The 24,709-nt window shown below is 41.6% G+C and overlaps 1 protein-coding gene across 17 annotated transcripts in view; it reads right to left on the bottom strand.

Moving 5' to 3' along the window:
- RALGPS1 (Ral GEF with PH domain and SH3 binding motif 1) overlaps window positions 1-24,709 on the bottom strand; it is a 443,114-nt gene that overhangs the window by 46,254 nt on the left and 372,151 nt on the right. For all 17 annotated transcript variants that reach the window (XM_043498706.1, XM_038375127.2, XM_038375136.2 and 14 more), the window contains one exon: window positions 9,840-9,907. In XM_043498706.1, coding sequence (XP_043354641.1) covers window positions 9,840-9,907 — 68 coding nt within the window. The remainder of the gene's footprint in view (window positions 1-9,839; window positions 9,908-24,709) is intronic.

The raw sequence follows: 24,709 nt of genomic DNA, 5'->3' as shown, positions 1-24,709 counted from the left end.
ACCCAGACTGTGTGTGGGTTACACTTATACCACAGAAATGTTCTCCTTTGGCTGAATGAAGGCATAAATCACCTTAGCTAAACTCACAAGATTTGTATGGCACAAATGAAGTGAAGAGAAAGAGTTGAAATCTGATGGGCTCTGGCATTTGGTGGACACCTGTGTACCAAATCATCACTCCTTGCACACTTATAAAAATAATTAAATAGAAAAATTCATTTTGCTCTGTCTTGCATGGCTGCAGCAGTATTTCATGTATATCATTAACAGCTTATTTAAATGGCTTTTGTTGAGTTATAAACAAGGATGATATAAACCACTTTCTGGATGCAAAGTCTAATCTAGAATACATCTATCAATTTCTCTCTCTCTCGGTCACTGTAACAGTCCTCACTTGGGATCTGGTTGGACAGTGAGCCTAGTGGTCATGGCCACCACAGGATTGTGAGGAGGGTAGCCCGGGCCCTCCCATTCCACTGGGCTCCGACTCAGGACACTTTGGACTACCAGTTGTCTGGCAACCAAGGCTGCTTCAGGCTGTCCTCCCTGGGCCTCTTCCTCTCCACCCATCAAGGTCAGCTTAGTCCAAGGCTTTCCCCTGGTGGGAAAGCCAAACCACAATAAGAGGGGTTATTCATATTCATATTCTGGAAAAAGGGGTAAACAGTGAGATGGCAAAAGTTGCAGATGATACAAAACTACTCAAGATAGTTAAGTCCCAAGCAGACTGTGAAGAGCTATGAAAGGATTTCACAAAACTGGGTGACTGGGCAACAAAATGGAAGATGAAATTCAATGTTGATAGATGCAAAGAAATGCACATTGGAAAACGTAATCCCAACTATACATATAAAATGATGGGGTCTAAATTAGCTGTTACTACTCAAGAAAGAGATCTTGGAGTCATTGTGGATAGTTCAAAGGGAACAGAATGTTGGGAATCATAAAGAAAGGGATAGATAATAAGGCAGAAAATATCATATTGGCTTTATATAAATCCATGGTACACCCACGTCTTGAATACTGCGTGCAGATGGGGTCGTCCCATCTCAAAAAAGATATATTGGAATTGGAAAAGGTTCAGAAAAGGGCAACAAAAATGATTGGGGTATGCAATGGCTGCCATATGAGGAGAGATTAATAAGACTTGGTCACCAAATTAACTTAATAGGCAGCAGGTTTAAAAACAAAAACAAACAAACAAAAGGAAGGGGTTTTTTTTAAACACAACGCAGTCAACCTGTGGATCTCCTTGCCAGAGGGTGTTGTGAAGATCAAGACTATAAAAGGGTTAAAAAAAGAACTAGATAATTTCATGGAGGCTAGGTCCATCAATGGCTATTAGCCGGGATGGGCAGGGATGTTGTCCCTAGCTTCTGTTTGCCAGAAGCTGGAAATGGGCGACAGTGGATGGATCACTTGATGATTACTTGTTCTGTTCATTCCTTCTGGGGCACCTGGCACTAGCCACTGTTGGAAGACAGGATACTGGACTAGATGCACCTCTGGTCTGACCCAGTATGGCCGTTCTTATGTTACCAATGTCCAAAGTCCACAGGATACTTCTCTCTCTGGTTGTCTCTGGGGTGGGTCCTCCCTTGCCTCTGGGAGGCCTCCTTTGGGCAGCTGTGTCAGAGTCTTAGGCTTCTTTCTGCTCTGCACTGCTGGAGCTGTGGGTCTTCTGACCTTCAGCTCTGCCACCCAAATGAGCTAATTCCCTGCCTTTTAATTCCTCCACGAGATGGAGCATTTGCTGCAGGTGTGGCAGGGCAGGGCTGGCTGAGCCCAAAATAATCCCTTAACCCCATGTTGCCCAATGTGGGGTTTGTATATCCCATCATAGTCACTCAGTGGTCTAGGTTTTGATCATAATAAATGTCATTCTGAATGTAAAACTACTTATCAGATCACGTCTGCTTCCTCTCATCAACTATTGGGTAAGAACAGACAAAGTTGGCAAATCAAGATAGCTTAAAACAGTACAGCTTTCAAGATGATGGATACTATTTCAGTAAATATAATTTGCATGTTCTGATTTTTAGTCTGGTTCAGAGAAATATTTATATTTCTCCTCATTTTCCAAAGTGAATAACCTAATTAGAAAACTGTAAATGCAGCACTCCTCTTCTCTATCCAGCTTTTAGACCTTAGAGGTTTTTAAGGCCCGGCGTGACAAAGCCCTGGCTGGGATGATTTAGTTGGGGTTGGTCCTGCTTTGAGGAGGGGGGTTGGACTAGATGACCTCCTAAGGTCTCTCCAACCCTAACCTTCTATGATTCTATGAAGTCGTATTAACATAATACACCCAAATTCTTCAGTTGAGCTGGAAATTACAGGGAGTATGACTCACTGATATATATTCAAAGCTCTACACAGCATAAATGGGAGTTTATGCATAAACATCACAGAGGAAGCAGTGTCTATCACACAGAAAATATTCATTTCATTCCTTGTTCATTCAGAGGAGAATTATGTATACTAGAAGATCAGATTCTCAGGCAGACAGTCAGTTAAGTCTTGAATTCTAGTTTTAAAGAGTGAGTGGATGGTAATCATAATGATGGCACTGGTAACGACCTCCAGAAAAATGAGAACATCTGATATGAAAACATTATCCATACCAGCTCCCAAGTGCAATGCTGCTCTCAGCAGAGAAAGTCCTTTGGATAAAGATTCTTCTTTCGTCAGTTCCAGTTGCGACTGGCTGGCTAGTGGGATGCAAAGATCTAGGATGCCTCTTGTTTTGTCAGCTTCAACGAACCTGCAGTCTTAGCAGCACCTGCCTGCTTGACCAGCTTTGATTTTTCCCTCAAAAGTCTTTAAATCCATGGTTCCAAGCACCTGAAAGCTTCAGCATAAGACTTTGGAATAGATACCTCCAAGAGAGTATTCACTCTTCCCAGGCTGCTTCATTAACATTGGAGCAAGAACAGTCCAAAGATGCCAACGAATAAGGTATACGACTGGCACCATGCCCAAGTGGGGACTTTAAAACTAGCAAGTGTGGTGAAAAAGCAACACACTTAAAAAAAAACTATAATGAAAAAATACTAAGGCTGTCGATTAATTGCAGTTAACTCACACAATTAACTTAAAAAATTAACTGTAATTAAAAAAATTAATTGCGATTAATTGCACTGTTAAACAATAGAACACCAATTGAAATGTATTAAATAATTGTGGATGTTTTTCTACATTTTCAAATATATTGATTTCTATTACAACATAGAATACAAAGTGTACAGTACTCACTTTATATTAGTTTTGATTACAAATATTTGCACTGTAAAAATGATAAACAAAAGAAACAGTATTTTTCAATACACCTAATACAAGGACCATAGTACAATCTCTACTGTGAACATGTAACTTACAAATGTAGATTTTTTTGTTACACAACTGCACTCAAAAACAAAACAATGTAAAACTTTAGAGCCTACAGGTCCACTCAGTCCTACTTTTTGTTCACCTAATTGCTAAGACAAACAAGTTTGTTTACATTTACGGGAGATATTGCTGCCTGCTTCTTATTTACAATGTCACCTGAAAGTGAGGACAGGCATTCGCAAGGCACTTTTGTAGCCAGCAATGCAAGGTATTTACATGCCACATATGCTAAACATTTGTATGCCTCTTCATGCTTCAGCCACCATTCCGGAGGACATGCTTTCAGGCTGGTGACGTTCGTTAAAAAAATAGTGCGTTAATTAAATTTGTAACTTAACTCCTTGGGGGAGAATTGTATGTCTCCTGATTTGTTTTACCCGCATTCTGCCATATATTTCATGTTATAGCAGTCTCGGATGATGACCCAGAACATGTTTGATTTAGGAACACTGTCACTGCAGATTTCACAAAACACAAAGAAGGTACCAATGTGAGATTTTTAAAAATAGGTACAGCACTTGACCCAAGGTTTAAGAATCTGAAGTTCCTTCCAAAATCTGAGAAGGACGAGGTGTGGAACATGCTTTCAGAAGTCTTAAAAGAGCAACTTTTCAATGTGGAAACTACAGAACCTGAACCACCAAAAAAGAAAATCAACCTTCTGCTGGAGGTATCTGACTCAGATGATGAAAATGAACATGCATCGGTTCGCTCTGCTTTGGATCGTTATCAAACAGAACCCGTCAACAGCATGGACGCATGTCCTCTGGAATGGTGGTTGAAGCATGAAGGGACATATGAATCTTTAGAGCATCTGGCACGTAAATATCTTGCGATGCTGATTATAACAGTGCCATGCGAATGCCTGTTCTCACTTTCAGGTGACGTTATAAAGAAGAAGCGGGTTGCATTATCTCTTGCAAATGTAACCAAACTTGTTTGTTTGAGTGATTGGCTGAAGTAGGACTGAGTGGACTTGTAGGCGCTAAAGTTTTACATTGTTTTCTTTTTGAATCCAGTTATTTTTTGTACATAATTCTACATTTGTAAGTTCAACTTTCATGAAAAAGAGATTGCACTACAGTACTTATATCAGGTGAATTAAAATATACTATTTTATCTTGTTTTTTACAGTGCAAATACTTGTAATAAAAAATAAATATAAAGTGAGCACTGTACACTTTGTATTCTATGCTATAATTGAAATCAGTATATTTGAAAATGTAGAAGACATCCAAATATATTTAAATAAATGGTATTCTATTGTTTAACACTGTGATTAATTGCACGATTAATCACAATTAATTTTTTTAATGCTTGACAGCCCTAAAAATACACACAAAAAACTAACAACTACACTTCCACCAATTATTGAGAGGATGCAGCAAAGTGCAGGCTAAAGAGCAGTTGGTTCTGCTGCTCACCAGCTGCTAACTACAGTGTTTGAACAGGGATTGAAAGAGGGTTGGGGCCATTGCTCAATATAAAATCTCAGGTCAAAATATTCAAACCCATGAGAGAGGATGAACATAGCTCACATAATGTCTATTTGTTTTCTAGAGTTCTTGGCTCGACAACAAAGTTGCATGCACATCCCACTGGAGAAGATTCGGCCAGGCAATTCTTGAAGATGAATTATTCATTATGAATTATTTTAGCTCTAGTTTCAAGACTAAGAGGTAAATGCTGATCTAGAAAAGTCATTTATTAGATCATCCCATCCATATTCCATGGCTAGTGCAGGATTCTTTTATAATTTATGTTTACACATTTTTTTAATCCAGTTCAGTTGTAAATGTTCCAACTTCTGGTTCTTTCACAACTTCCTTTCCTTATGGATTTAGCTATTAATGCCTTCATGTAAATTAATTTCTCCGGCTCTGCAACTATTTTTATTGTACTTAAGAATTTCTGACAATTTGTCAATATCTTTCTGGGAATGAGGTCCCCAGAGTAAAACATTATAATGCAGAAAAGGGCTCCTTATGCTGTGATATGGTATCTTTGTATATACAGCGTGACGGGGCAAGGCCAGATGGCTATAGAAAAGTAGTGAGAGATAGATATATTAGCTCCAGGCTACACAAATCCTGGTACCAGGATAAGTGAAATGGCAGCTGCTCCAGGTCAATTAAGACACCTGGGGCCAATTAAGAACTTTCCAGAAGGCAGGAAGAAGGCTAGGTTGATAGGGACACCTGAAGCCAATCAGGGGCTGGCTGAAACTAGTTAAAAGCCTCCTAGTTAGTCAGGTGGGTGTGCATGTCAGGAGCTGTGGGAGGAAGTTGTGCTGTTGGAGAGGCTGAGTAGTACACACCATATCAGGCATAAGGAAGGAGGCCCTGAGGTAAGGGTGAAGTGGAGCTTGAGGAAGTGAGGGCTGCTGTGGGGGAAGTAGCCCAGGGAATTGTTCATGTCATGTTTCTAAAAGTACCATAGCTGATACTATTAGGGTCCCTGGGATGGAGCCCGGAGTAGAGGGTGGGCCTGGGCTTCCCCCCTCACCTTTGCCCCCTGATTAATCACTGAGACTGGGAGACAACAGAGATTGTGCAAGGAAGGATAACTTCTCCTCACCTCCCTCGCTGGCTTATGATGAAAATGGCTCAGTAGACTGTGACCCTTGTCTCTAGAGAGAGAAGGGTTATGTGCAGGGTTACAGTGAGCCTCTGAGGCTAGCGAAATCCGCCAGGAAACGTGGGACCCATGGAGGCAAGGACAGAGCTTTGTCACAACATTTCAAAAGTACATGGGCCTTTTTTTTCTTCCTACAACACTGCAACCTGATGCCTAATTTATTTTCCACTATCATCCCTAAAATATCACAATATCAATGAAGAAATTCTTTCTGAATGTACCAGATTTTTCACAGTGATTAGCAAGGGTACTGTACTGGGGAAATAGAGTATGGGTAAACACCTTCAAACTAGGATGCCAAAATCACCTAAAAATCTGGTTTGATTTTCAGAGCTGCTAAGTATGAGCAGTATCTATTGACTTCAGTGAGAGTTGTGGGTGCTCAGTACACATCGGAAAAATCAGGCAACTTATTAGGTGCCTAACTTTGGAACCCATATGTGAAAGTTTTATTCAATATCTTCATCAATTAATTTAGATAATGGCATTAGAGAGTACATTTATAAAATTTGCTGACGATACCAAGCTGGGAGAAGTTGCAAGTCCTTTGGAGGATAGGATTAAAATTCAAAATGATCTGGACAAACAGGAGTATTGGTCTGAAGTAAGCAAGATGAATAAGGACAAATGCAAAGTACTACACTTAAGAAGGAAAAATTGGTTCCACACATACAAAATAGGAAGGAGTACTGCAGAAAGGGATCTGGGGGTCATAGTGGATCACAAGCTAAATATGGTTCAACAGTGTAACACTGTTACAAAAAAAAAAGCAAACATCATTCAGGGATGTATTAGCAGAAGTGTTGTAAGCAAGACACGAGAAGTAATTCTTCTGCTCTACTCCAGGCTGATTAGGTCTCAACTGGAGTATTCTGTCCAGTTCTGGGTGCCACATTTCAGGAAAGATGTGGACAAAGTCCAGAGAAGAGCAACAGCAATGATTAAAGGTCTAGAAAACATGACCTATCAGGGAAGATTGAAAAAATTGGGTTTGTTTAGTCTGGAGAAGAATGAGGGGGGTAATGGTAACAGTTTTCAAATACATAAAAGGTTGTTACAAGGAGGATGGAGAAAATTCTCCTTAACCCTTGAGTATAGGACAAGAAGGAATGCTTCAAATTGCAGCAAGGGTGATTTAGGTGGGGCATTAGGAAAAACTTCCTCTCAGGGTAGCTAAACACTGGAATAAATTGCCTAGGGATGTTGTGGAATCTCCGTTTTTGGAGATTTTTTAAGAGCAGGTTAGACAAACACCTGTCAGGGATGGGTCTAGATAATCCTTTGTCCTGCAAGAGACTGGACCAGAAGACTTCTTGAGGTCCCTTCCAGTTCTATGATTCTATGTTTATATTTCAGCTGAACATAGCTTCTTCTGGGGCTACCTTAGTAAAAATTAACTCATTTGTCAAGATAATCCAAATATTTCAACACAAAGCCAGATTACATATCTAAGCCTACAATCTATTTGGAATCCTAGCACAATATTAACAAGATGAAGCCCAAGTCAACACTAAATACCATTGTATCTACAAAGAATCTCATATTTTAAAAGGACACTGCCAAGATACGAAGATAAACTTCAGTTTCTTAAAAGCATTTTCCCTCGCTGTTTAGAAAAAGCTCTTAGATGCTCAAAACTGAAAACTGGTTACATATCTCCCTACCCCCACTTGCATGCATGTACCAATATGTTATTATAGGGCTTTTCCTGGGCACTTAGTTACACACTAATTATTTATTGTCCATGGGGGCTGGGCTGCACACACAAGCTTCTTATTGCATGGTTAATCAAATAAAGGCAAGCAGGTTTTGAAGAATTTGTTTTCCAAACCACTACTCTCAAATCACAAACCCTCATCATACAGAATGACATAGTTTCTGGAAACATATGAGCAATAAAAAAGGTAAGTTCGCATTTTGGGCCAACCAATCTCAACAGTGGTCCTTTAATCAAACATGTTGCCTAGTTTTGGTAAAACAAGGCTCCATTTCTATGACTTTATGCGTCATAATATCCTCAGTGTCTATTCAGTCAAGTCAAGGGAAGCAGTGTGTTGTACCCAGGCTCCCACTGAATCCCACAGATCCACATGGAATCTAGTAGCTGTGAAGGTTGTTACTTTACCTTAAAACTGGTAACAGGGCACTTGGAAATAAAATAATGAAACATCCAAGTTGTCCCAAGTCACTTATATCAAATCCTTTCATAAGACAAAAAGAGGCAACAGTCTGTATTGTGTGGTTACCATCTTCATTCTGCTTCCAAACAAGTCTTATTAGATAATGGGAAAGCATGTCTGTATATTGGGGAAACAGACACCAGCCAAAATCTCTTATGAATTCTATTGTATAGATAGATAATAGATAATGTTGGATAGTTATCACAACACTACTTTACCCTTTCCCGAGGTGATATAGCTCCCTTCCTTAGTTTCATGTGCTACTTTACACAGAACTATGTGTAGAGAACTTAATTTATTATTTACTGCACTGAATCAAGCACACTGAAAGAGATACAGTCCTGATTTCTATTCACTAGATAGGTAAAAATGAAAAAGCACGTTTGTAACAAACACCTAATCCATCCAATTTCTGTTTCATGTGCAAATACTCTATCTATTCTTTACGTAGCATTTGTGCTCAGTGATAAATTATGCTTATTTATAAGTTAGCAATCTTTATCAGAGATACTCTACCTCTTAGAAAAAAGAAAAGGAGTACTTTCTTTTTGCAGATACAGACTAACACGGCTGCTACTCTGAAATCTACCTCTTAGAGGACTGCTCCATGGAAACAAGTCTGACAAAGAAGCACAGAGTAATACCACTGGGCACGGTGGTCCCTGGCAGGAATGATGTGGTGACAAGGCTGGTGGAGAGACAGACTTGGTTAGCAGTACTGCACCCTTGCCAACCTGTGTTGGCCAACCCCAGGGATTATCTCTAGGGAAACAGAGCTGGAATACCTCTGTGCTTTTACTCAAAAGTACAGAGGAAAATATCTACTTGGCGTGTATACTGGCTATTAAAAATGTGGAGCTTGCCAACCACTAACTGCAGAAATGCTCATTTTCCAGTTTCATGTGAAATTAGAGATCGATAAACCCATTAGCCAAACAGTGCTGAATGCATGCTCCATCTACAATCTCTTCAAGTGAAGAATAACTTCTAAAGGTTTTGATTTTACTTATTTTTTAAAAGATGATAGAATTTGCCATTCTTCTGCAGATGAAAAGGCAAAACTTCCTTCTTGACCACTGAAGCATGATATCTGGTGAGCATCTTAGCTCACCACCTGCAATTGTTATTAGCAGTTATACAATTATCTGGCTATTTCTATGATGCTGCCACAATATCTGATTCTGACCACCCAGGGTAGTGAATTCCAGACTAACTACACGCTGTGTGGTTTGTTCTAAATTGATTGGCTATTTATTTTACCAAGTGACCACTTGTTCTTGGTATTACAAATATACTGAAGTCAGGTGCTCACTACTGAAAAATTCATTACTGACAATTCTACAACTATTACATTTTTGGGATCATCTACATCACTCAATGCTCTGAAGTTCAGAATGAGGTATCGATTTTCTGACAATTCTTTCAGCATACCTATTTAATTACAATAAAATGCAATTTTCCCACTTGAAATGCAATGAATCCCTAGGCAGAATGCTGATGTGAATTGGATTCACTATATGGGCATAAAAAGCCTAGAAACTCTAGTTGCATAAACTAGAGAGAATGATTTATCCAAGTACAGATGTAATATTGATACGTTGTTGAGATTCAAATATTCACAACAACTTTTTGTACCTGCAAGATCTTCCTTGGAGGAGACCAGTCGAGGAGAGCTGCTTCCTGGCTCAATTCTTAAGGATAATCTGGAAAACAGGATTTTAGACACATCAGTAGTGAAAGCATTCACTGAAGTTAGAAAGGTAAACAGAAGAAACTAATTATTTTATTTTAAGTAGGAAGTCTGGTTTGATCTGAAAGAATATTTATTTATTTAGCTTCATGACAAAACAGGTCCTGGATTCCTAAAGTTAACCTCTGCCCTTTAAATCCACCTAAGAGACTAAGAGATATTGTGGCGGGTTTTGTATTTCGTCAACCCCTTTGATTCCAGGGGTGGGAGGGAGGTTAATCCCACCTCCCGGCTTCTACACCAGTTTCACAACCTCCCCGGTAGTCAGGGCTATATGGCCCAATGGCCAGAGTCCCTCTAAATCTTCCTCCTCTGGTGGGATAGCACGGCCTAGCGCCGGAGTCCCTATAGTGCGCTCCTAAAGCAGCGTGGCCCAATGGCCAGAGTCTCCCGAAACTCTCTTCTTCTGGTGGGATACCATGGCCTAGCAGCCAGTGTCTCTATAGTGTGCTCCTAAAGCAGTGTGACCTGGGGGCCAGAGTTCCACTAAGTCCTCTTCCCCTCTTAGGATAGTGCAACCCAGTAGCCAGAGTTCATCTATCTCCTTTGGGGTAACCCATGACCCTGTCATTGACGGCGTGATCCGCCCTGGATCAGCGGGGAATCCTACCGCAATACACTGCCTTCAGAGTGGTGGGAAATACTACTCCCTTCCCTTTCCTGGGTCACTTCCTACCAGTTCTCCAAATGTAGCAGTCCCTGTGGCATCAGGGTCTTCAGGTTCCTCAGCCCCTGGGGCTCCCACCGCTGCCAGTCTCTGGTCCCACTTCCTAGCCCCTCGGCTCCCTCCTGTACGAGTCGCCACTGCTCCTGGGCTGGAGCCTCCCCTGGGTGTCCTCCTTCCTCAGCTGCCAGCCCTGACTGAGTAGCTCTGCAGGCTTTTATACTTGACTCTCTATTGGAGCATGCCCAACAGATCCTCAGGGGCGTGGCTTCCTCTGCCAGCAGGGAAGGGTTGATCCTCTCATTCCCAGTGCGGGGCCAGTCTGCCCCGTCACAGATATGTTTAAAATGTCAGTGTGAATTATCTTTTATACTTTTTGTCAAAGCAGAACTATGAATCTGAAAATGCAGACACGTAAACCATAGTGGCAAAGAACTCTTCCCTTTCTACATGTTTGTGGGAGGGGTCCCTACATGATCCCAGAGAACTGTGCGGTAGGAAATATTTATTTTATAAATGTGTTAATTGTGTGTGCTTATGAAAATAAGGCTTATTTTGTGGGATTTGAAAGAGTTTGTAAGAAAATAATACTGAATAAATATAAATGTTTAATAGTTAGTATATTTATTTACAAGAATGTAATGTTAATTGTAACATATCATTCTGCCTTCCTGCGAGGGTTTATAGTTAAGGCTCCATGTCTGTCACGGAGGTCGCAGAAGTCACGGATTCCGTGACCTCTGTGATGGCGAGTGTGGCTGACCTCAGGGCCGCCCAAGCAGCTGGCTCCGGGGCCTGTTGTTCAGGTGGCCCCATGGACAGCCACATCTGCCACTGCTGGAGTGGCTCTGCAGCCAGCTGCTTGGATGGCCCTGCAGTCAGCCGTGTAGCTGCTGCTGGACCGGCCCCAGAGCCAGCCACACCCCCACTTCCATTAGGGCCCCCTCCCCGTCCCCAACCAAGATTTAGTCAGGGATATTTATAGTATAAGTCATGGACAGGTCACGGGGCCGTGAATTTTTGTTTATTGACAGTGACCTGTCCATGACTTTTACTAAAAATACCCATGACTAAATCGTAGCCTTATTTATAATGTATTTATTGATGTAGTATCTCAACACTCCTCCTCATGTGCCCTTTCTTCTGTTGTATCTACCTCCTGCCACCTCTTGTTTAAACACATACCCTCCTCATCCTGGCACCCACAGATCGTCTATTCTGCACCAGTGTTTTTGAGAGGAGAATTTGAACAGGGCTGCAATTTTACTGGGGGTATTTAAATTCATACAAACAACATTACTCGTCTTAATTCTTTAGCATATGGCAAGATTGGGGAGTATAATGAAGAGCAACTGCCCCACCAGCTACCCACCCAGAGCAAAGTGCTGTCACATTGGACAGGACAGCCTCAAATGATCCACAGCATTACTCCAGAGACAGATTATACTGTGCTGTTTGCAATGGGTTGCACTGTTATCAATATTCAAAGGGTAATTCCGGGCGTACATATTGACATAACTTGGTTCAACAATGTATCTGGTGCACCAGAAGGCAGAATGGACAACATACCATCACCACTACCTACAAACATTACATCCCAGAAATGCTGGTTTTCATCCCTGACGCACAATTCAAGAATGCTCTTATTGCAACCAGTGTCACGCTGGATTTCTTAGAGTGCTAAGACAACTACATTTCTATTCCAAAATTCTTTGCTGCTCTGCTGCAAAAAAAACAGTGCAATGGTGAGGGCCAGTGTCCTGAGAAATGTTCTTTAATGAAAAGCATCTGTCTTATCACGTTGATACCAGGTCAATGCACAATTATACGGGCATTAGAAAATAGTACAATAATATAAATATCCAGGCAAGATATATGCTTCTTTATTAAAAATAAGGTTAATATGATGTCCGGGACAGGACACAGTGAATTACAGTGAAACCAGGGTAATGACAGAAAGATAAATGTATATCCACAAAATGCACAACTAACAGTCGAAAATAATGGGATTTAAGGGAAGTTTTTTGGTCTTCAATGCAAAAGTCTGTAATCCTGCTCAGTCTTTTATTTAAAGGTTGATACATCAGAGGTGACATTTTTTCTTAGACCAGTTCAAAAATGCATTTTGATCTATCCCAACAGAAATATCAGTATGAAAAAGCCAACTCTGGATCAAGTTATTAGACTTGGATAAGGATCCTTATGCCTGAAATACCTAGGAATCTGGCTTCCACAGGAATGACTCTGGCATTATAAAATATGGAGAGTTGCAATTTAACTCCAAGTTTAAGGTAATCCTACAACAGTGATTCAGTTTTCAATTTTAAGTGGATCTTCAACCATCCATGGAAGACAGATGACCCTTGAAGAGGATTTTATGCTAAGAAGAATGGAAAGAATGTTCTGCAAGGAACAGGTGGACAACAGGGTGGCATACTGCCTTTCCAAAATCAAGACATGAGACATCACTCTAAGATTAGAGATGTTACTGAAACTGGCAGGCAAAGTTCCTCTGGAATGGTGCATATCACATCAGTAATGACACTGTATTACAGGGTACTTTAAAGATTATAGATGACATCAAGGAATGCAGAATGGTGCTGAAGCAGAAGAATGTCCAAGTGATCTTCTTGGAGATCCTTCCTGTCCTACAAGCAAAGGAAGACAGAAGACAAAAGATTCTGGAAGTAAATCGCTGGCTAGTTAAGTGATGTAAGACAGAAGATTTTGGTTTTGTGGAACACTTGGTCCATCTTCTGTGTAGAGAGGGGGCTTCACGGTTTGAATGGTCTCCAACTCAGTAGATGGAGAACCAATTTCCTGGGGGACAGGCTGGGAGCAGTGGGGACAAAAAAAACTAACTGGCTTCAAGACTGAACTTGATAAGTTTATAGAGGAGCTGGTATGATGGGACAGCCTACAAGGCATGTGGCCCATTGGCAACTGCCAGTAGCAAAAATGTCCAACGACTGGAGATGGGACTATAGATGGGCAGGACTCTGAATTTAAGATAATTCTTTCCCAGGTACCTACCTGGTGAGTCTTGCCACATGCTCAGGTCTAATTGATCGCATATTTGGGACTGGGAAGGAATTTCCCCTGCAACAGTTTGGCAGAGACAGGGGTGGGGGTGGGGGTGTTGCCTTCCTCTGCAGCATGGGTCATGGGTCACTTGCAGGTTTAAACTAGTGTACATGGTAAATTCTCTGTAACTTGAAGTCTTTAAATCATGATTTGAGGACTTCAGTAACTCATCCAGAGGTTAGCGGTATATTACAGGAGAGGATGGGTGAGGTTCTGTAGCCTGCAATGTGCAGGAGGTCAGACTAGATGATCATGATGGTCCCTTCTGACCTTAAAGTCTACGAGTAGTCAGGAGGATGTTAAACTAATAATAAAAGAGGAGGATAAAAAGAGGGAACAAAGAAGCATACATTTAGCACACAATAAAGCACATAATTAATCAAGACACCAGTGGACATGAAGAAAAGAAACATTTTATTTAATTATACACCAAAGCTAGGAGCATGGGTAGTAAAGAAGAAGAATTGGAATTATTCAATTATGAGCATAAATTTGACCTACTTCATATTACTGAAACTTAGGGGGAAGATTTGCATGATTGGAATATTAAAATCAATGGTGTGACAAAGTTCCTGCTCTACCTTGGTGGATCTTACGCTTATTGGCGGATTTGCTCGCCTTGGAGCTTCATGGCAGCCCTCAGTTTGGCCGTTTTTCTGAACAAACAGTCCAGGTCGACTCCTCCTGTGTCTGACCAGGAGTTGGGAGGATTTGGGGGGAACCCGGCCCGCCCTCTACTCAGGGTTCCAGCCCAGAGCCCTGTGGAATGCAGCTGTCTAGAGAGTCTCCTGGAACAGCTGTGCGACAGCTACAACTCCCTGAGCTACTTCCCCATGGCCTCCTTCCAACCCCTTCTTAATCCTCACCATAGGACCTTTCTCCTGGTGTCTGATAATGCTTGTGCACCTCAGTCCTCCAACAGTCCGCATTCTCACGCTCAGCTCCTAGCGCCTCTTGCTCCTAGCTCCTCACACGCACACCACAAACTGAAGTGAGCTCCTTTTTAAAACCCAGGTGCCCTGATTAGCCTGCCTTAATTGATTCTAGCAGCTTCTTAATTGGCTGCAGGTGTTCTAATCAGCCTGTCTTAATTTGTCTCCAGAAGGTTCCTGATTATTCTGGAACCTTCCCTGTTACCTTACCCAGGGAAAAGGGACCTACTTAGCCTTGGGTAATATATCTGCCTTCGATTACTCTCCTATAGCCATCTAGCCCGATCCTGTCACAATGTTACATCCTATTTAGGAAGGATCAAATAGAGAAAAGGGTTGGAGGAGTCACACACTATGTCAAAAATGATTACCTGCTTCCAATTCACTGACAACTTGGAAGAAAATGATCTTAAATGCTTATGGCTCAATGTCGTAAAAGATAAAGCACAGGATGGGCTACTAGTTGGTGTCTGATACAGACCACCAAATCACATTAGAGAACAGGATGACTGTCTTTTTAAGCACCTACCTATAATGTGTAGGTAAAAAAAAAAGTTATCATGGGGGACTTCCAACTTAGTGACACATGCTGGAGGTCCCATGCTACCAGTACTAAATCGTTGTTGCAATTTCTATATATTATAAATGATCATTTCCTAACTCAGAAAACGTTGCATCCAGCATGCGTGAATTCTATATTAGACCTCATCTTGACAGATAAAGGATTGATCATGGATCTAAAAATAGTGGTAGCCTAGGTACAAGTGATCATGACTTGATCACACTGTAATGTGAAAACAGAATATTGTCCAAACCCGTAAAATATATACTTGATACATTAAAAGGGATTGATTTCACAAAGATAAAAACAATTATGAGTCAGATCAGTTGGGAGAGAGAATTTAAACAGAAAAATGTGAATGATAACTGGGAACTGTTTAAGAACATTTTATTAGATGCTCAAAAGCTACAATTGAGAAAGAAGGCCACACTGGTTAAAAAAAAAATCAACCCGGTTTAGTGGGCAAATGAAAGCAGTGTGATAGACCCAGACTGGTTGGGTGCAGGAGTCTGGTAGAAGGAAAACACACTGGACACTGGATGAATAGTTTTCTGTTCCCTGTGTGACCAGGGCAAGGGCTACTCCAGAGCAGTCAGGAAGGTGCTAGAAGCAATTAAGTCAGGCAAACTCCATAAGACACCTGGAACCAGCTAAGAACTGATTAGAAGCAATCAAGGGAAACAGGCTAAACAGATCACCTGAAGACCATTTAGAACCAGCTGGGACTAATTTAAAAGGAAGTCCCTTCAGAGAGGCTGGCTGGTAGGAGCTGGGAGTAAGAAGGTGTGTTGTGGGAAGACTGGGAGAAAGAAGGTGCGCAGTAAAAGAGCCAGGAGAACAAGTGTGGTCAGGTACCAAGGAGGGTGCTAGGAGGGATGGTTGGGGAAGTGGCCCAGGGAAGGGCCATAGCTCCAGAAGTATAGGAAAACAACCTGTTGCCACTGCCAATTAGGGTTCCTGGGCTGGAACCCAGAGAAGAGGGTGGGCCCGGGTTCCCCCCCCGCACAAGAAGGAAGACCGGGTCTAAAGAGCATTCTTACACAAAACCCGTTGACTGGCCAATGATGAAGGTGACTCAGTAAGCTGTAATCCTTGCCTCTAGGAGGGGAGAGAGACTACATTGAGGGTCACAAGAAATCTCTGAGGCAAGTTAAGGGGAAGTTGAGAGTAATGAATATAAATCAGTTGCTAGGAATTGTAGAAAATTAATAAGAGAAGCAAAAGGACACAAGGAGAAATCTATGGACAATAAGGAGTTTTTTTAAAATTATATTAGGCACAAAAAGAATCCTAAAAATTGTATTAGATAGAAATGGTAGAATTTTCAATAATAATGCAGAAAAGGCAGAAGTATTCAATAAATATTTAAGAATATAAGAAAATACCAACGGCAATACTGGGTCAGACCAAAGGTCCATGTAGCCCAGTATCCTGTCTTCCGACAGTAGCCATTGCCAGGTGCCCCAGAGAGAATGAACAGGTAATCATCAAGTGATCCATCTGCTGTCACTCATTCCCAGCTTCTAGCAAACAGAGGCTAGGGACACCATCCCTACCCAAACTGGCTAATAGCCACTGATGAACCTATTCTCCATGAATTTACCTAGTTCTTTTTTTAACCCAGTTATAGTCTTAGCCTTCACAACATCCTCTGACAAAGCGATCCACAGGTTCACTGTGCATTGTGTGAAGAAATGCTTCCTTTTGCTGGTTTTAAACCTGCTGCCTATTAATTTCATTTGGTGACCCTTAGTTCTTGTGTTATGAGAAGGAGTAAATAACACTTCCTTATTTACTTTCTCCACACCAGTCATGATTTTATAGACCTCTATCATATCCCCCCTTAGTCGTTTGTTTTCCAAGCTGAAAAGTCCCAGCCTTATTAACCTCTTCTCATACGAAAGCCGTTCCATACCCCTAATCATTTTTGTTGCCCTTTTCTGAACCTTTTCCAATTCCAATATATCTTTTTTGAGATGGGGTGACCACATCTGCACGCAGTATTCAAGATGTGGGCATACCATGGATTTATATAGAGGCAATATGATATTTTCTATCTTGTTATCTATCCCTTTCGTAACGATTCCCAACATGTTGTTCGCTTTTTTGACTGCCGCTGCACATTGAGTGGATGTTTTCAGAGAACTATCCAAATGACTCCAAGATCTCTTTCTTGAGTGGTAACAGCTAATTTAGACCCCATCATTTTATATGTATAGTTGGGATTATGTTTTCCAATGTACATTTCTGTTCTCTATTTGGAAAAAAGCCAGATGATGTAGTCATATCATATAAGGATGAAACACTTTCCACTCCAGCAGTAACTTAGGAGGATGTTAAACAGTAGCTAATAAAGTTTGACATTTTAAAATCAGCAGATCTGGCTAACTTGCATCTAAGAACTTTAAAAGCATTGGCCAAGGAGCTGTTTGGATTGCTAATGTTGATTCTCACTAAGTCGTGGAACACTGGGGAAGTTCCAGAAATCTGGAAGAAAGCTAATGTAGTGTCAATATTTAAAAATGGTAAATGGGATAACCTGGGTAATTATAGGCCTGTCACCTAAACACTGATCCCAGGCAAAATAATGGAAAGACTGATAAGGGACATAATTAAAAAAAATTAAATAAAGGAAATATAAGTAATGCTAATGAACATGGATTACTGGAAAAAAAGATCTTGTCAAATTTGATTTTTTTATGAGATTGGTTGATAAAGATAATAGCATTGACATACTTAACTTAGATTTATGTCAGGCATTTTATTTGGTATCACACAGTAGTTTGATCACGAAACTGGAACCAATACAAAATCAACAAAGTGCACATTAAATGGATTAAAAATTGGCTAACTGATAGGTCTCAAAATGTAGCTGTACATGGGAAAACATCATCTAGCCATTTTCAAACTGTGGGTCGGGACTCCCAAGTGGGTCACAACCCCATTTTAATGGAATCGCCAGGGCCAGCATTTGTTACTTGCTGGGACCCGGGGCTAAAGCTGAACCCCCACCTGGGGCAGTGGGGCTTGGGTGGTGGGGCTCAGGCTCCAGCCCCCTCTCCCCCCATCAGTAGTGCTTGGGCTCCAGCCCCCCCCCCGGCCTGGGGTGGTGGGGTTCGGGCTCCGGCCTTGCCTCCTCTCCTCCCACCCGCGATAGCAGAGCTTGGGCACCTCCCCCCGGGGTCATGTAGCAATTTTGTCTTCAGAAGGGGGTCACAATGCAATGAAGTTTGAGAACTGCTGGTAGGTATAGTGCTTCTAATGGTGGTGGTAGGTGGTGCTGCTTCTAGTGGAGTCCCACAAGTATCGGTTCTTAGCCCTATGCTATTTAATACTTTTAACAATGTCTTGAAAGAAAATATAAAATGATTACTAATAAAATTTGCAGTTTACACAAAGATTGGGGAGTGGTAAATAATATAGAAGAGAGGTCACTGATACAGAGTGATCAGGATTGCTTGGTAAGCTGGGCGCAAGAAAACAATACGATTTTAATATGGCCAAATGTAAAATTATACATCTAGGAGCCACAGATGTAGGCCATACTTACAGAATGAGGGACTCTATTTTGAGCAGCAGTGACTCTGAAAAGAAATGGGGGAGGTCATAGTGGGTAATCACATGAACATGAGCTCACGTGTGATGCCATGGCCAAAAGAGCTAATGTGACCCTTGATTGTATAAAAAGGAGACTACTGCATAGGAAGGTTATATTACCCTTTGTATTTGGTACCAGTGAATTGCTATTGGAATACTGTAGCCAGTTCTGGTGTCCACAATTCAAGAAGGATTTTAATAAATTGGAGAGAGTTCAGAGAAGAGCCATGTGAATGATCAAAGGATTGGAAAATATGCTTTACAGAGATAGACTGACAGAGTTCAATCTGTTAAATGTAACTAAGAGAAGGTTAAGGGGTGGCTTGATCAATCTATGGCAGAGGTGGGCAAACTTTTTGATCTGAGGGCCACATCTGGGTATGGAAATTGTATGGTGGGCCATGAATGCTCATAAAATTGGGGGCTGGGGTGTAGGAGGGGGTGAGGGCTCTGGCTGGGGGTGTGGGCTCTGGGGTGGGGCCAGAAATGAGGAGTTCAGGATGCAGGAGGGGTCTCTGGGTTGCGCCCAGAGGTTGGGGTGTAAGGGCAGGTGAGGTCTGAAGATGAAGGGTTGGGGGTGCAGGAGGGTGCTCTGGGCTGGGAACAAGGGGTTTGGAGGGTGGGAGGGGGATCAGGGGTGGTGCCGGGGTTTGGGGCAAGGGAGGGGTTCAGGAGTGCAGGCCCTGGGGAGCGCTTACCTCAAGCAGCTCCCAGAAGCAGCGGCATGTCCCCACTTCTGCTCCTAAGCATAGGGGCAGCCAGGCGGCTCTGTGTGCTACCTCTGCAGCTCCCATTGGCTGTGGTTCCTGGCCAATGGGAGCTGCAGGGGCAGCGTGCAGCATGCCCTGGCTATGCGTAGGAGCAGGAGGGGGACCTGCTGCTGCTGCTGCTTCTGGGAGCTGCATGGAGCGGGGCAACCCCCTGACCCCACTCCCCAACTGGAGCGGGGCAAGCACCGGACCCTGCTCCCCGGCGGGAGCTCAAGGGCCAGATTAAAACGTTTGGAGGACCGGATGTGGCCCCCGGGCCATAGTTTGCCCACCCCTGATCTATGAGAACCTGCATGGAGAACAGCAATCTTTAATCTAGCAGGCAAAGGGTATAACAAGATTCAATGGCTAGAAGCTTAAGCTAGACAAAAATCAAATTAGAAATAAGGCACAATTTTTTAACAGTGAGAACAATTAACTATTGGAACAAGTTACCAAGGATTGTGATTGATTCTCCATCACGGAAATTTTAAATCAAGATTGATAATTCAAGTAGGACTTAAATTGAGGTTGTAAGGAAGTCAGACTAGATCATCATAATGGTCCATTCTGGTCTTATCTATGAATCTGTTCATACATCTCTGTCATCTAACTTCACATTTTTGTTGCTCTTGTATGGATAATCCATACATTTATCTTCTTCTATAATTTAGGCTGAAGACTGCTAGACTAACCTTTTTCTAAATATCCCATTGGGATAAGAATATTACAAATGGCTGCATATTTCCTGGTTCCAGGAGGCTATGTTACACTGTAGGATCACCTTGTAATATGAACTTTATGTTTTTAGCATACATGACAAGAGGCCACACTATTAAACAAAGTTTCTTTTATGTATCAGCCTCCTGTATGACTTTTCATGCAGTTGTTGGATTTTTGGTTTGACTGACACTGACCATGTGACTACACTGTCGAGCCGAGTTAAGAGATCTGATCTAATATAGCTAAATCAGGCAAAAAGTGAAGATACCAGCACATAAGTGAACTTCAAAAGATAACTGAAGGTAAATACCACAAATCATCACTCTGAGACCCAGAAACAGATTTTGGAATGTGACAAAGCTCTGTCCTTGCCTCCGTGGGTCCCGCGTTTCCTGGCAGATTTTGCTAGCCTCAGATGCTCACTGTGCCCCTCCACGTAACCCTTCTTTTTCTAGAGACAAGGGGTCACAGTCTACTGAGCCATTTTCATCATAAGCCAGTGAGGGAGGTGAGGAGAAGTTATCCTTCCTTGCACAGTCTCTGTTGTCTCCCAGTCTCAGTGATTAATCAGGGGGCAAAAGGGGGGGGGGGGGTGCCTGGGCCCACCCTCTACTCCAGGCTCTACCCCAGGGACCCTAATAGTATCAGCTATGGTAGCTGACCTTTTATAAACATGACATGAACAATTCCCTGGGCTACTTCCCCCACAGCAGCCCTCACTTCCTCAAGCTCCACTTCACCCTTACCTCAGGGCCTCCTTCCTTATGCCTGATATGGTGTGTACTACTCAGCCTCTCCAACCACAGAACTTCTTCCCACAGCTCCTGACATGCACTCCCACCTGACTAACTGGGAGGCTTTTCACTATTTTCAGCCAGCCCCGACTGGCTTCAGGTGTCCCAATCAACCTAGCCTTCTCCCTGCCTTCTGGAAAGTTCTTAATTGGTCCCAGGTGTCTTAATTGACCTAGAGCAGCTGCCATTTCACTTATCCTGGTACCAGGGATTTGTTTAGCCTGGAGCTAATATATCTATCTCCCAATACTCTTCCATAGCCATCTGGCCTTGCCCCGTCGCAGGAAGTAAAGATCCATAGAAAAGAAAATTTGCAATAATGAATTCTTCTTCCATTCCTTTCAATTTGGGAGGGAAACAGTGTTTTTTCAGTGTTTTCAAATATATTTGAAAAACATGGAGCATAAAATAACAAATACAGTATTCCTTTTTTCTGCAGCCAAGCTTACTGAAAACCTAGAACAGTTCTGATATCCTTTTAAACTGCAGCTTTGAGATTTGGGTGAGGTAACTGGTAAATCAAATTCAGTTTAGACAAACAGTTTTATTTATTTTTTAAATATAAGTAGCTGAACATGTGATTAAAAAGGAAACATTTGAAAGCATAAGCAACAACTACAATGAACCAGTTTCATATAGTTAATATTGGCAAATGCTTCCCCCTGAGCATAGCACTGCTGAGCTTTCTCTCAAACTGAGATGTGAATGGTAAAAGAGCACTGAGTTCATAAATCACCCAAATTTTATTCGTGTAAGAAAGTGAGGTGCTAAGTTAACCAGTCAGATGAAAGACTCCAATGGTAACAAAACAAACATGGCTGCTATTCTGCAAAGGGTTCTGTTCCATGCTCTATAATTTATAGCCCATTGCCATTAAGCGATCCTTGTAAATCTCTGTAGCAACAGGCTTCAGGGTGGATATGAAACATTCCTCTCCATCGAGGGAGGAGATGGCATTGTTTATTCCCATCAGCAGGATCTCAGTATCTAGAAAATGACATGCTTCTTTCAAAAGCCCTGCAATGCGGAGGAAGTTACAGTAATAAAACCCACAGCATGTTTCTGCTGTGGCTGAAGGAATTTTGGAGAAGATTATTGTACAACTGGTTAGCCTCCCAGTGTGTTATTTTAATCACATCATAACAAACATCTATCATCTGGGAATTCCCTGTAATGAGGGGGAATAACCAGATGGCATTACTGGAATCTTGAAATGGGACTTTATCCTCTGTGCCTGTGGCTCTAGGATTGTGAAAACGTTCCAACAATTGTTAATTCTGTGCTTTATAATTTTCTATATGTTCATTCTTTTGATCCCAATTTTGTTCACTTTTGAGAAAGAGCTTTTACTTACTATTCTAGAGTTTTTTATTGTTTCAGTGGGGACTGCTTGATTTTTATGGAAACATTTTTCAGTTTATTTTGTGATCTTTTGCTGGAACTGGACAACGTGTTGGTGTTGGAAGATTTGAATGGCAAGCTGAGAATGTTGGATGAACTCTTACACTAGGATTCAAGGAGTTTATACAAAATGAATTATGTGTTTTACTCTGACCTCACATAACTGAGTTGTTCCTTAACCAAAGGAGAAGCAATGGCAGAGACATAACAGTCGATTTTCAGCACTCTAGTACCAGCCATGCCATAAATGGTGACACGTCACATCTTATTTGCACATTTTTGAGGACGAGACAGAAAAATACTATTTACTTCAGCATATACCTGATAAAAATCTAAACAAAAGTACTCCACTGTTTAGCTGTAAAAGGGTAAAGCTATGCATGCAGTTTCGCTGGCAACCACAGGAGCATGACAATGACAGGATACTGATAATGTCACGATATACTTTGAATCCTATTTCCCGTATAGGTTCATAGTGAGGTTCACTATTCTTGTGTGTCTTTTTCATCTACTATTTCTTTATCCTCACCATGAAAAAGGGCCAGTAATGACTTAATAATCTTGGTAATAACCATCTCCAAATCAGAAAAACAACTTAAAATTAGGGTGCTCCTCACAAGACACAATGCAAGCAATCTACCTTCACAAGTTCCTCTATAGCCCAGCAAATAAAGGTGAATTTGGAGGCCCTCACACTGAGAATTAATACACGTTAACATTTATTAGTTAACCAGTTACAGGAATTAAGAAAACTATGAAAATGATCTTATATTTCAGGGGTGTTGAGTAACCACATTTCACAGTGACTTCAATTGAGCTGCAGTGCTCAGTCCTTCTGAGAATCAGGTACACTGTAGACAAGACACCATATGGAGAAAGTGACTTTGGCTAAATCTACACTACAAAGTTTTGTCAGCATAGCAATGTTGGTTAGGAGTATTAAAAAAAACCACAATGCTGACACACATAGCTATGTCAGCAATGCCCCCATGTGACGGGTCTGGTCACAGAGACCCCCTTGGGACTGTCACCTGATGTGCTGAAATTATCTCTGAGCCCGTTTTCCCTGCCAGCTTGGGCTTCCAGAACCCTATCTTGTTGAGCCAGACACACTAGCCTGCTCCAGCACAGACTCAGGATCTGGTCCACACCCCCAAAGCTGCAGACTTAACTGAAAACAGCTCAACAGGTTATCTATCTCCAGCACCCAAATACCCAGTTCCCAATGGGATCCAAACCACAAATAAATCCATTTTACTCTGTATAAAGCGTATACAGGGTAAACTCATAAATTGTCCACCCTCTATAACACTGATAGAGAGATATGCACTGCTGTTTGCTCCCCCAAGTATTAATCACTTACTCTGGGTTTATTAATAAACAAAAGTGCTTTTATTAAGTATAAAAAGTAGGATTTAAGTGGTTTCAAGTAATAACAGACAGAACAAAGTAAGTCACCAAGCAAAATAAAGCAAAAACACGCAAGTGTTGCCTAATACATTAAGAAACTGATTACAGGTAATATCTCACCCTCAGAGATGTTCCAATAAGCTTCTTTCACAGACTTGATTCCTTCCCAGTCTGGGCTCAATTCTTTCCCTTGGTACAGTCCTTGTTAGTTCCAGCAGACATCTCAGGCGGTAACCAGGGGTTTTCTCATGACTGGCCCTCCCTTTGTCCTGCTCCACCCCCTTTTATAGCTTTGGCACAAGGCAGGAATCTTTTGTCTCTCTAGGTCCCCAGCCCTCCTTCTAAATGGAAAAGTACCAGATTAAGATGGATTCCAGTATCATGTGACATGGTCACAAGTCATTGTAAGACCCCTAGTCTCCATTCTTGCTGGGTTGGCCCACACTTACACAGAAAGACTTGCAGGTAAATAACCCATTTACAACTAATTGTCCTAGTCAATGGGATCCATCAAGATTTTAAACAACCACTAATGGCCCACATATTGCATAATTACAATAAGACCTCAGAGTTATACTTCGTATTTCTAGCTTTAGATACAAGAATGATACATGCACACAAATAGGAGGAATATATTCAATAATTTATAACCTTTGCTATGATACCTTACAAGAGACCTTTTACATAAAGCATATTCCAGTTACATCATATTCATATTCATAAGCATCTTTCCATAAAACATATGGAGTGCAATGTCACACCCCCTTCCCTCAAATCCTCCCCCACATAGATGCAGCTATACCAGCAAAAAAGTTTTTTTTGCCAATATAGTTTATCTT

Source organism: Dermochelys coriacea, chromosome 16 (genome assembly GCF_009764565.3).
Source record: "Dermochelys coriacea isolate rDerCor1 chromosome 16, rDerCor1.pri.v4, whole genome shotgun sequence".
Lineage (NCBI taxonomy): Eukaryota > Metazoa > Chordata > Testudines > Dermochelyidae > Dermochelys > Dermochelys coriacea.
This window is presented reverse-complemented; position numbering and strand designations above follow the sequence as displayed.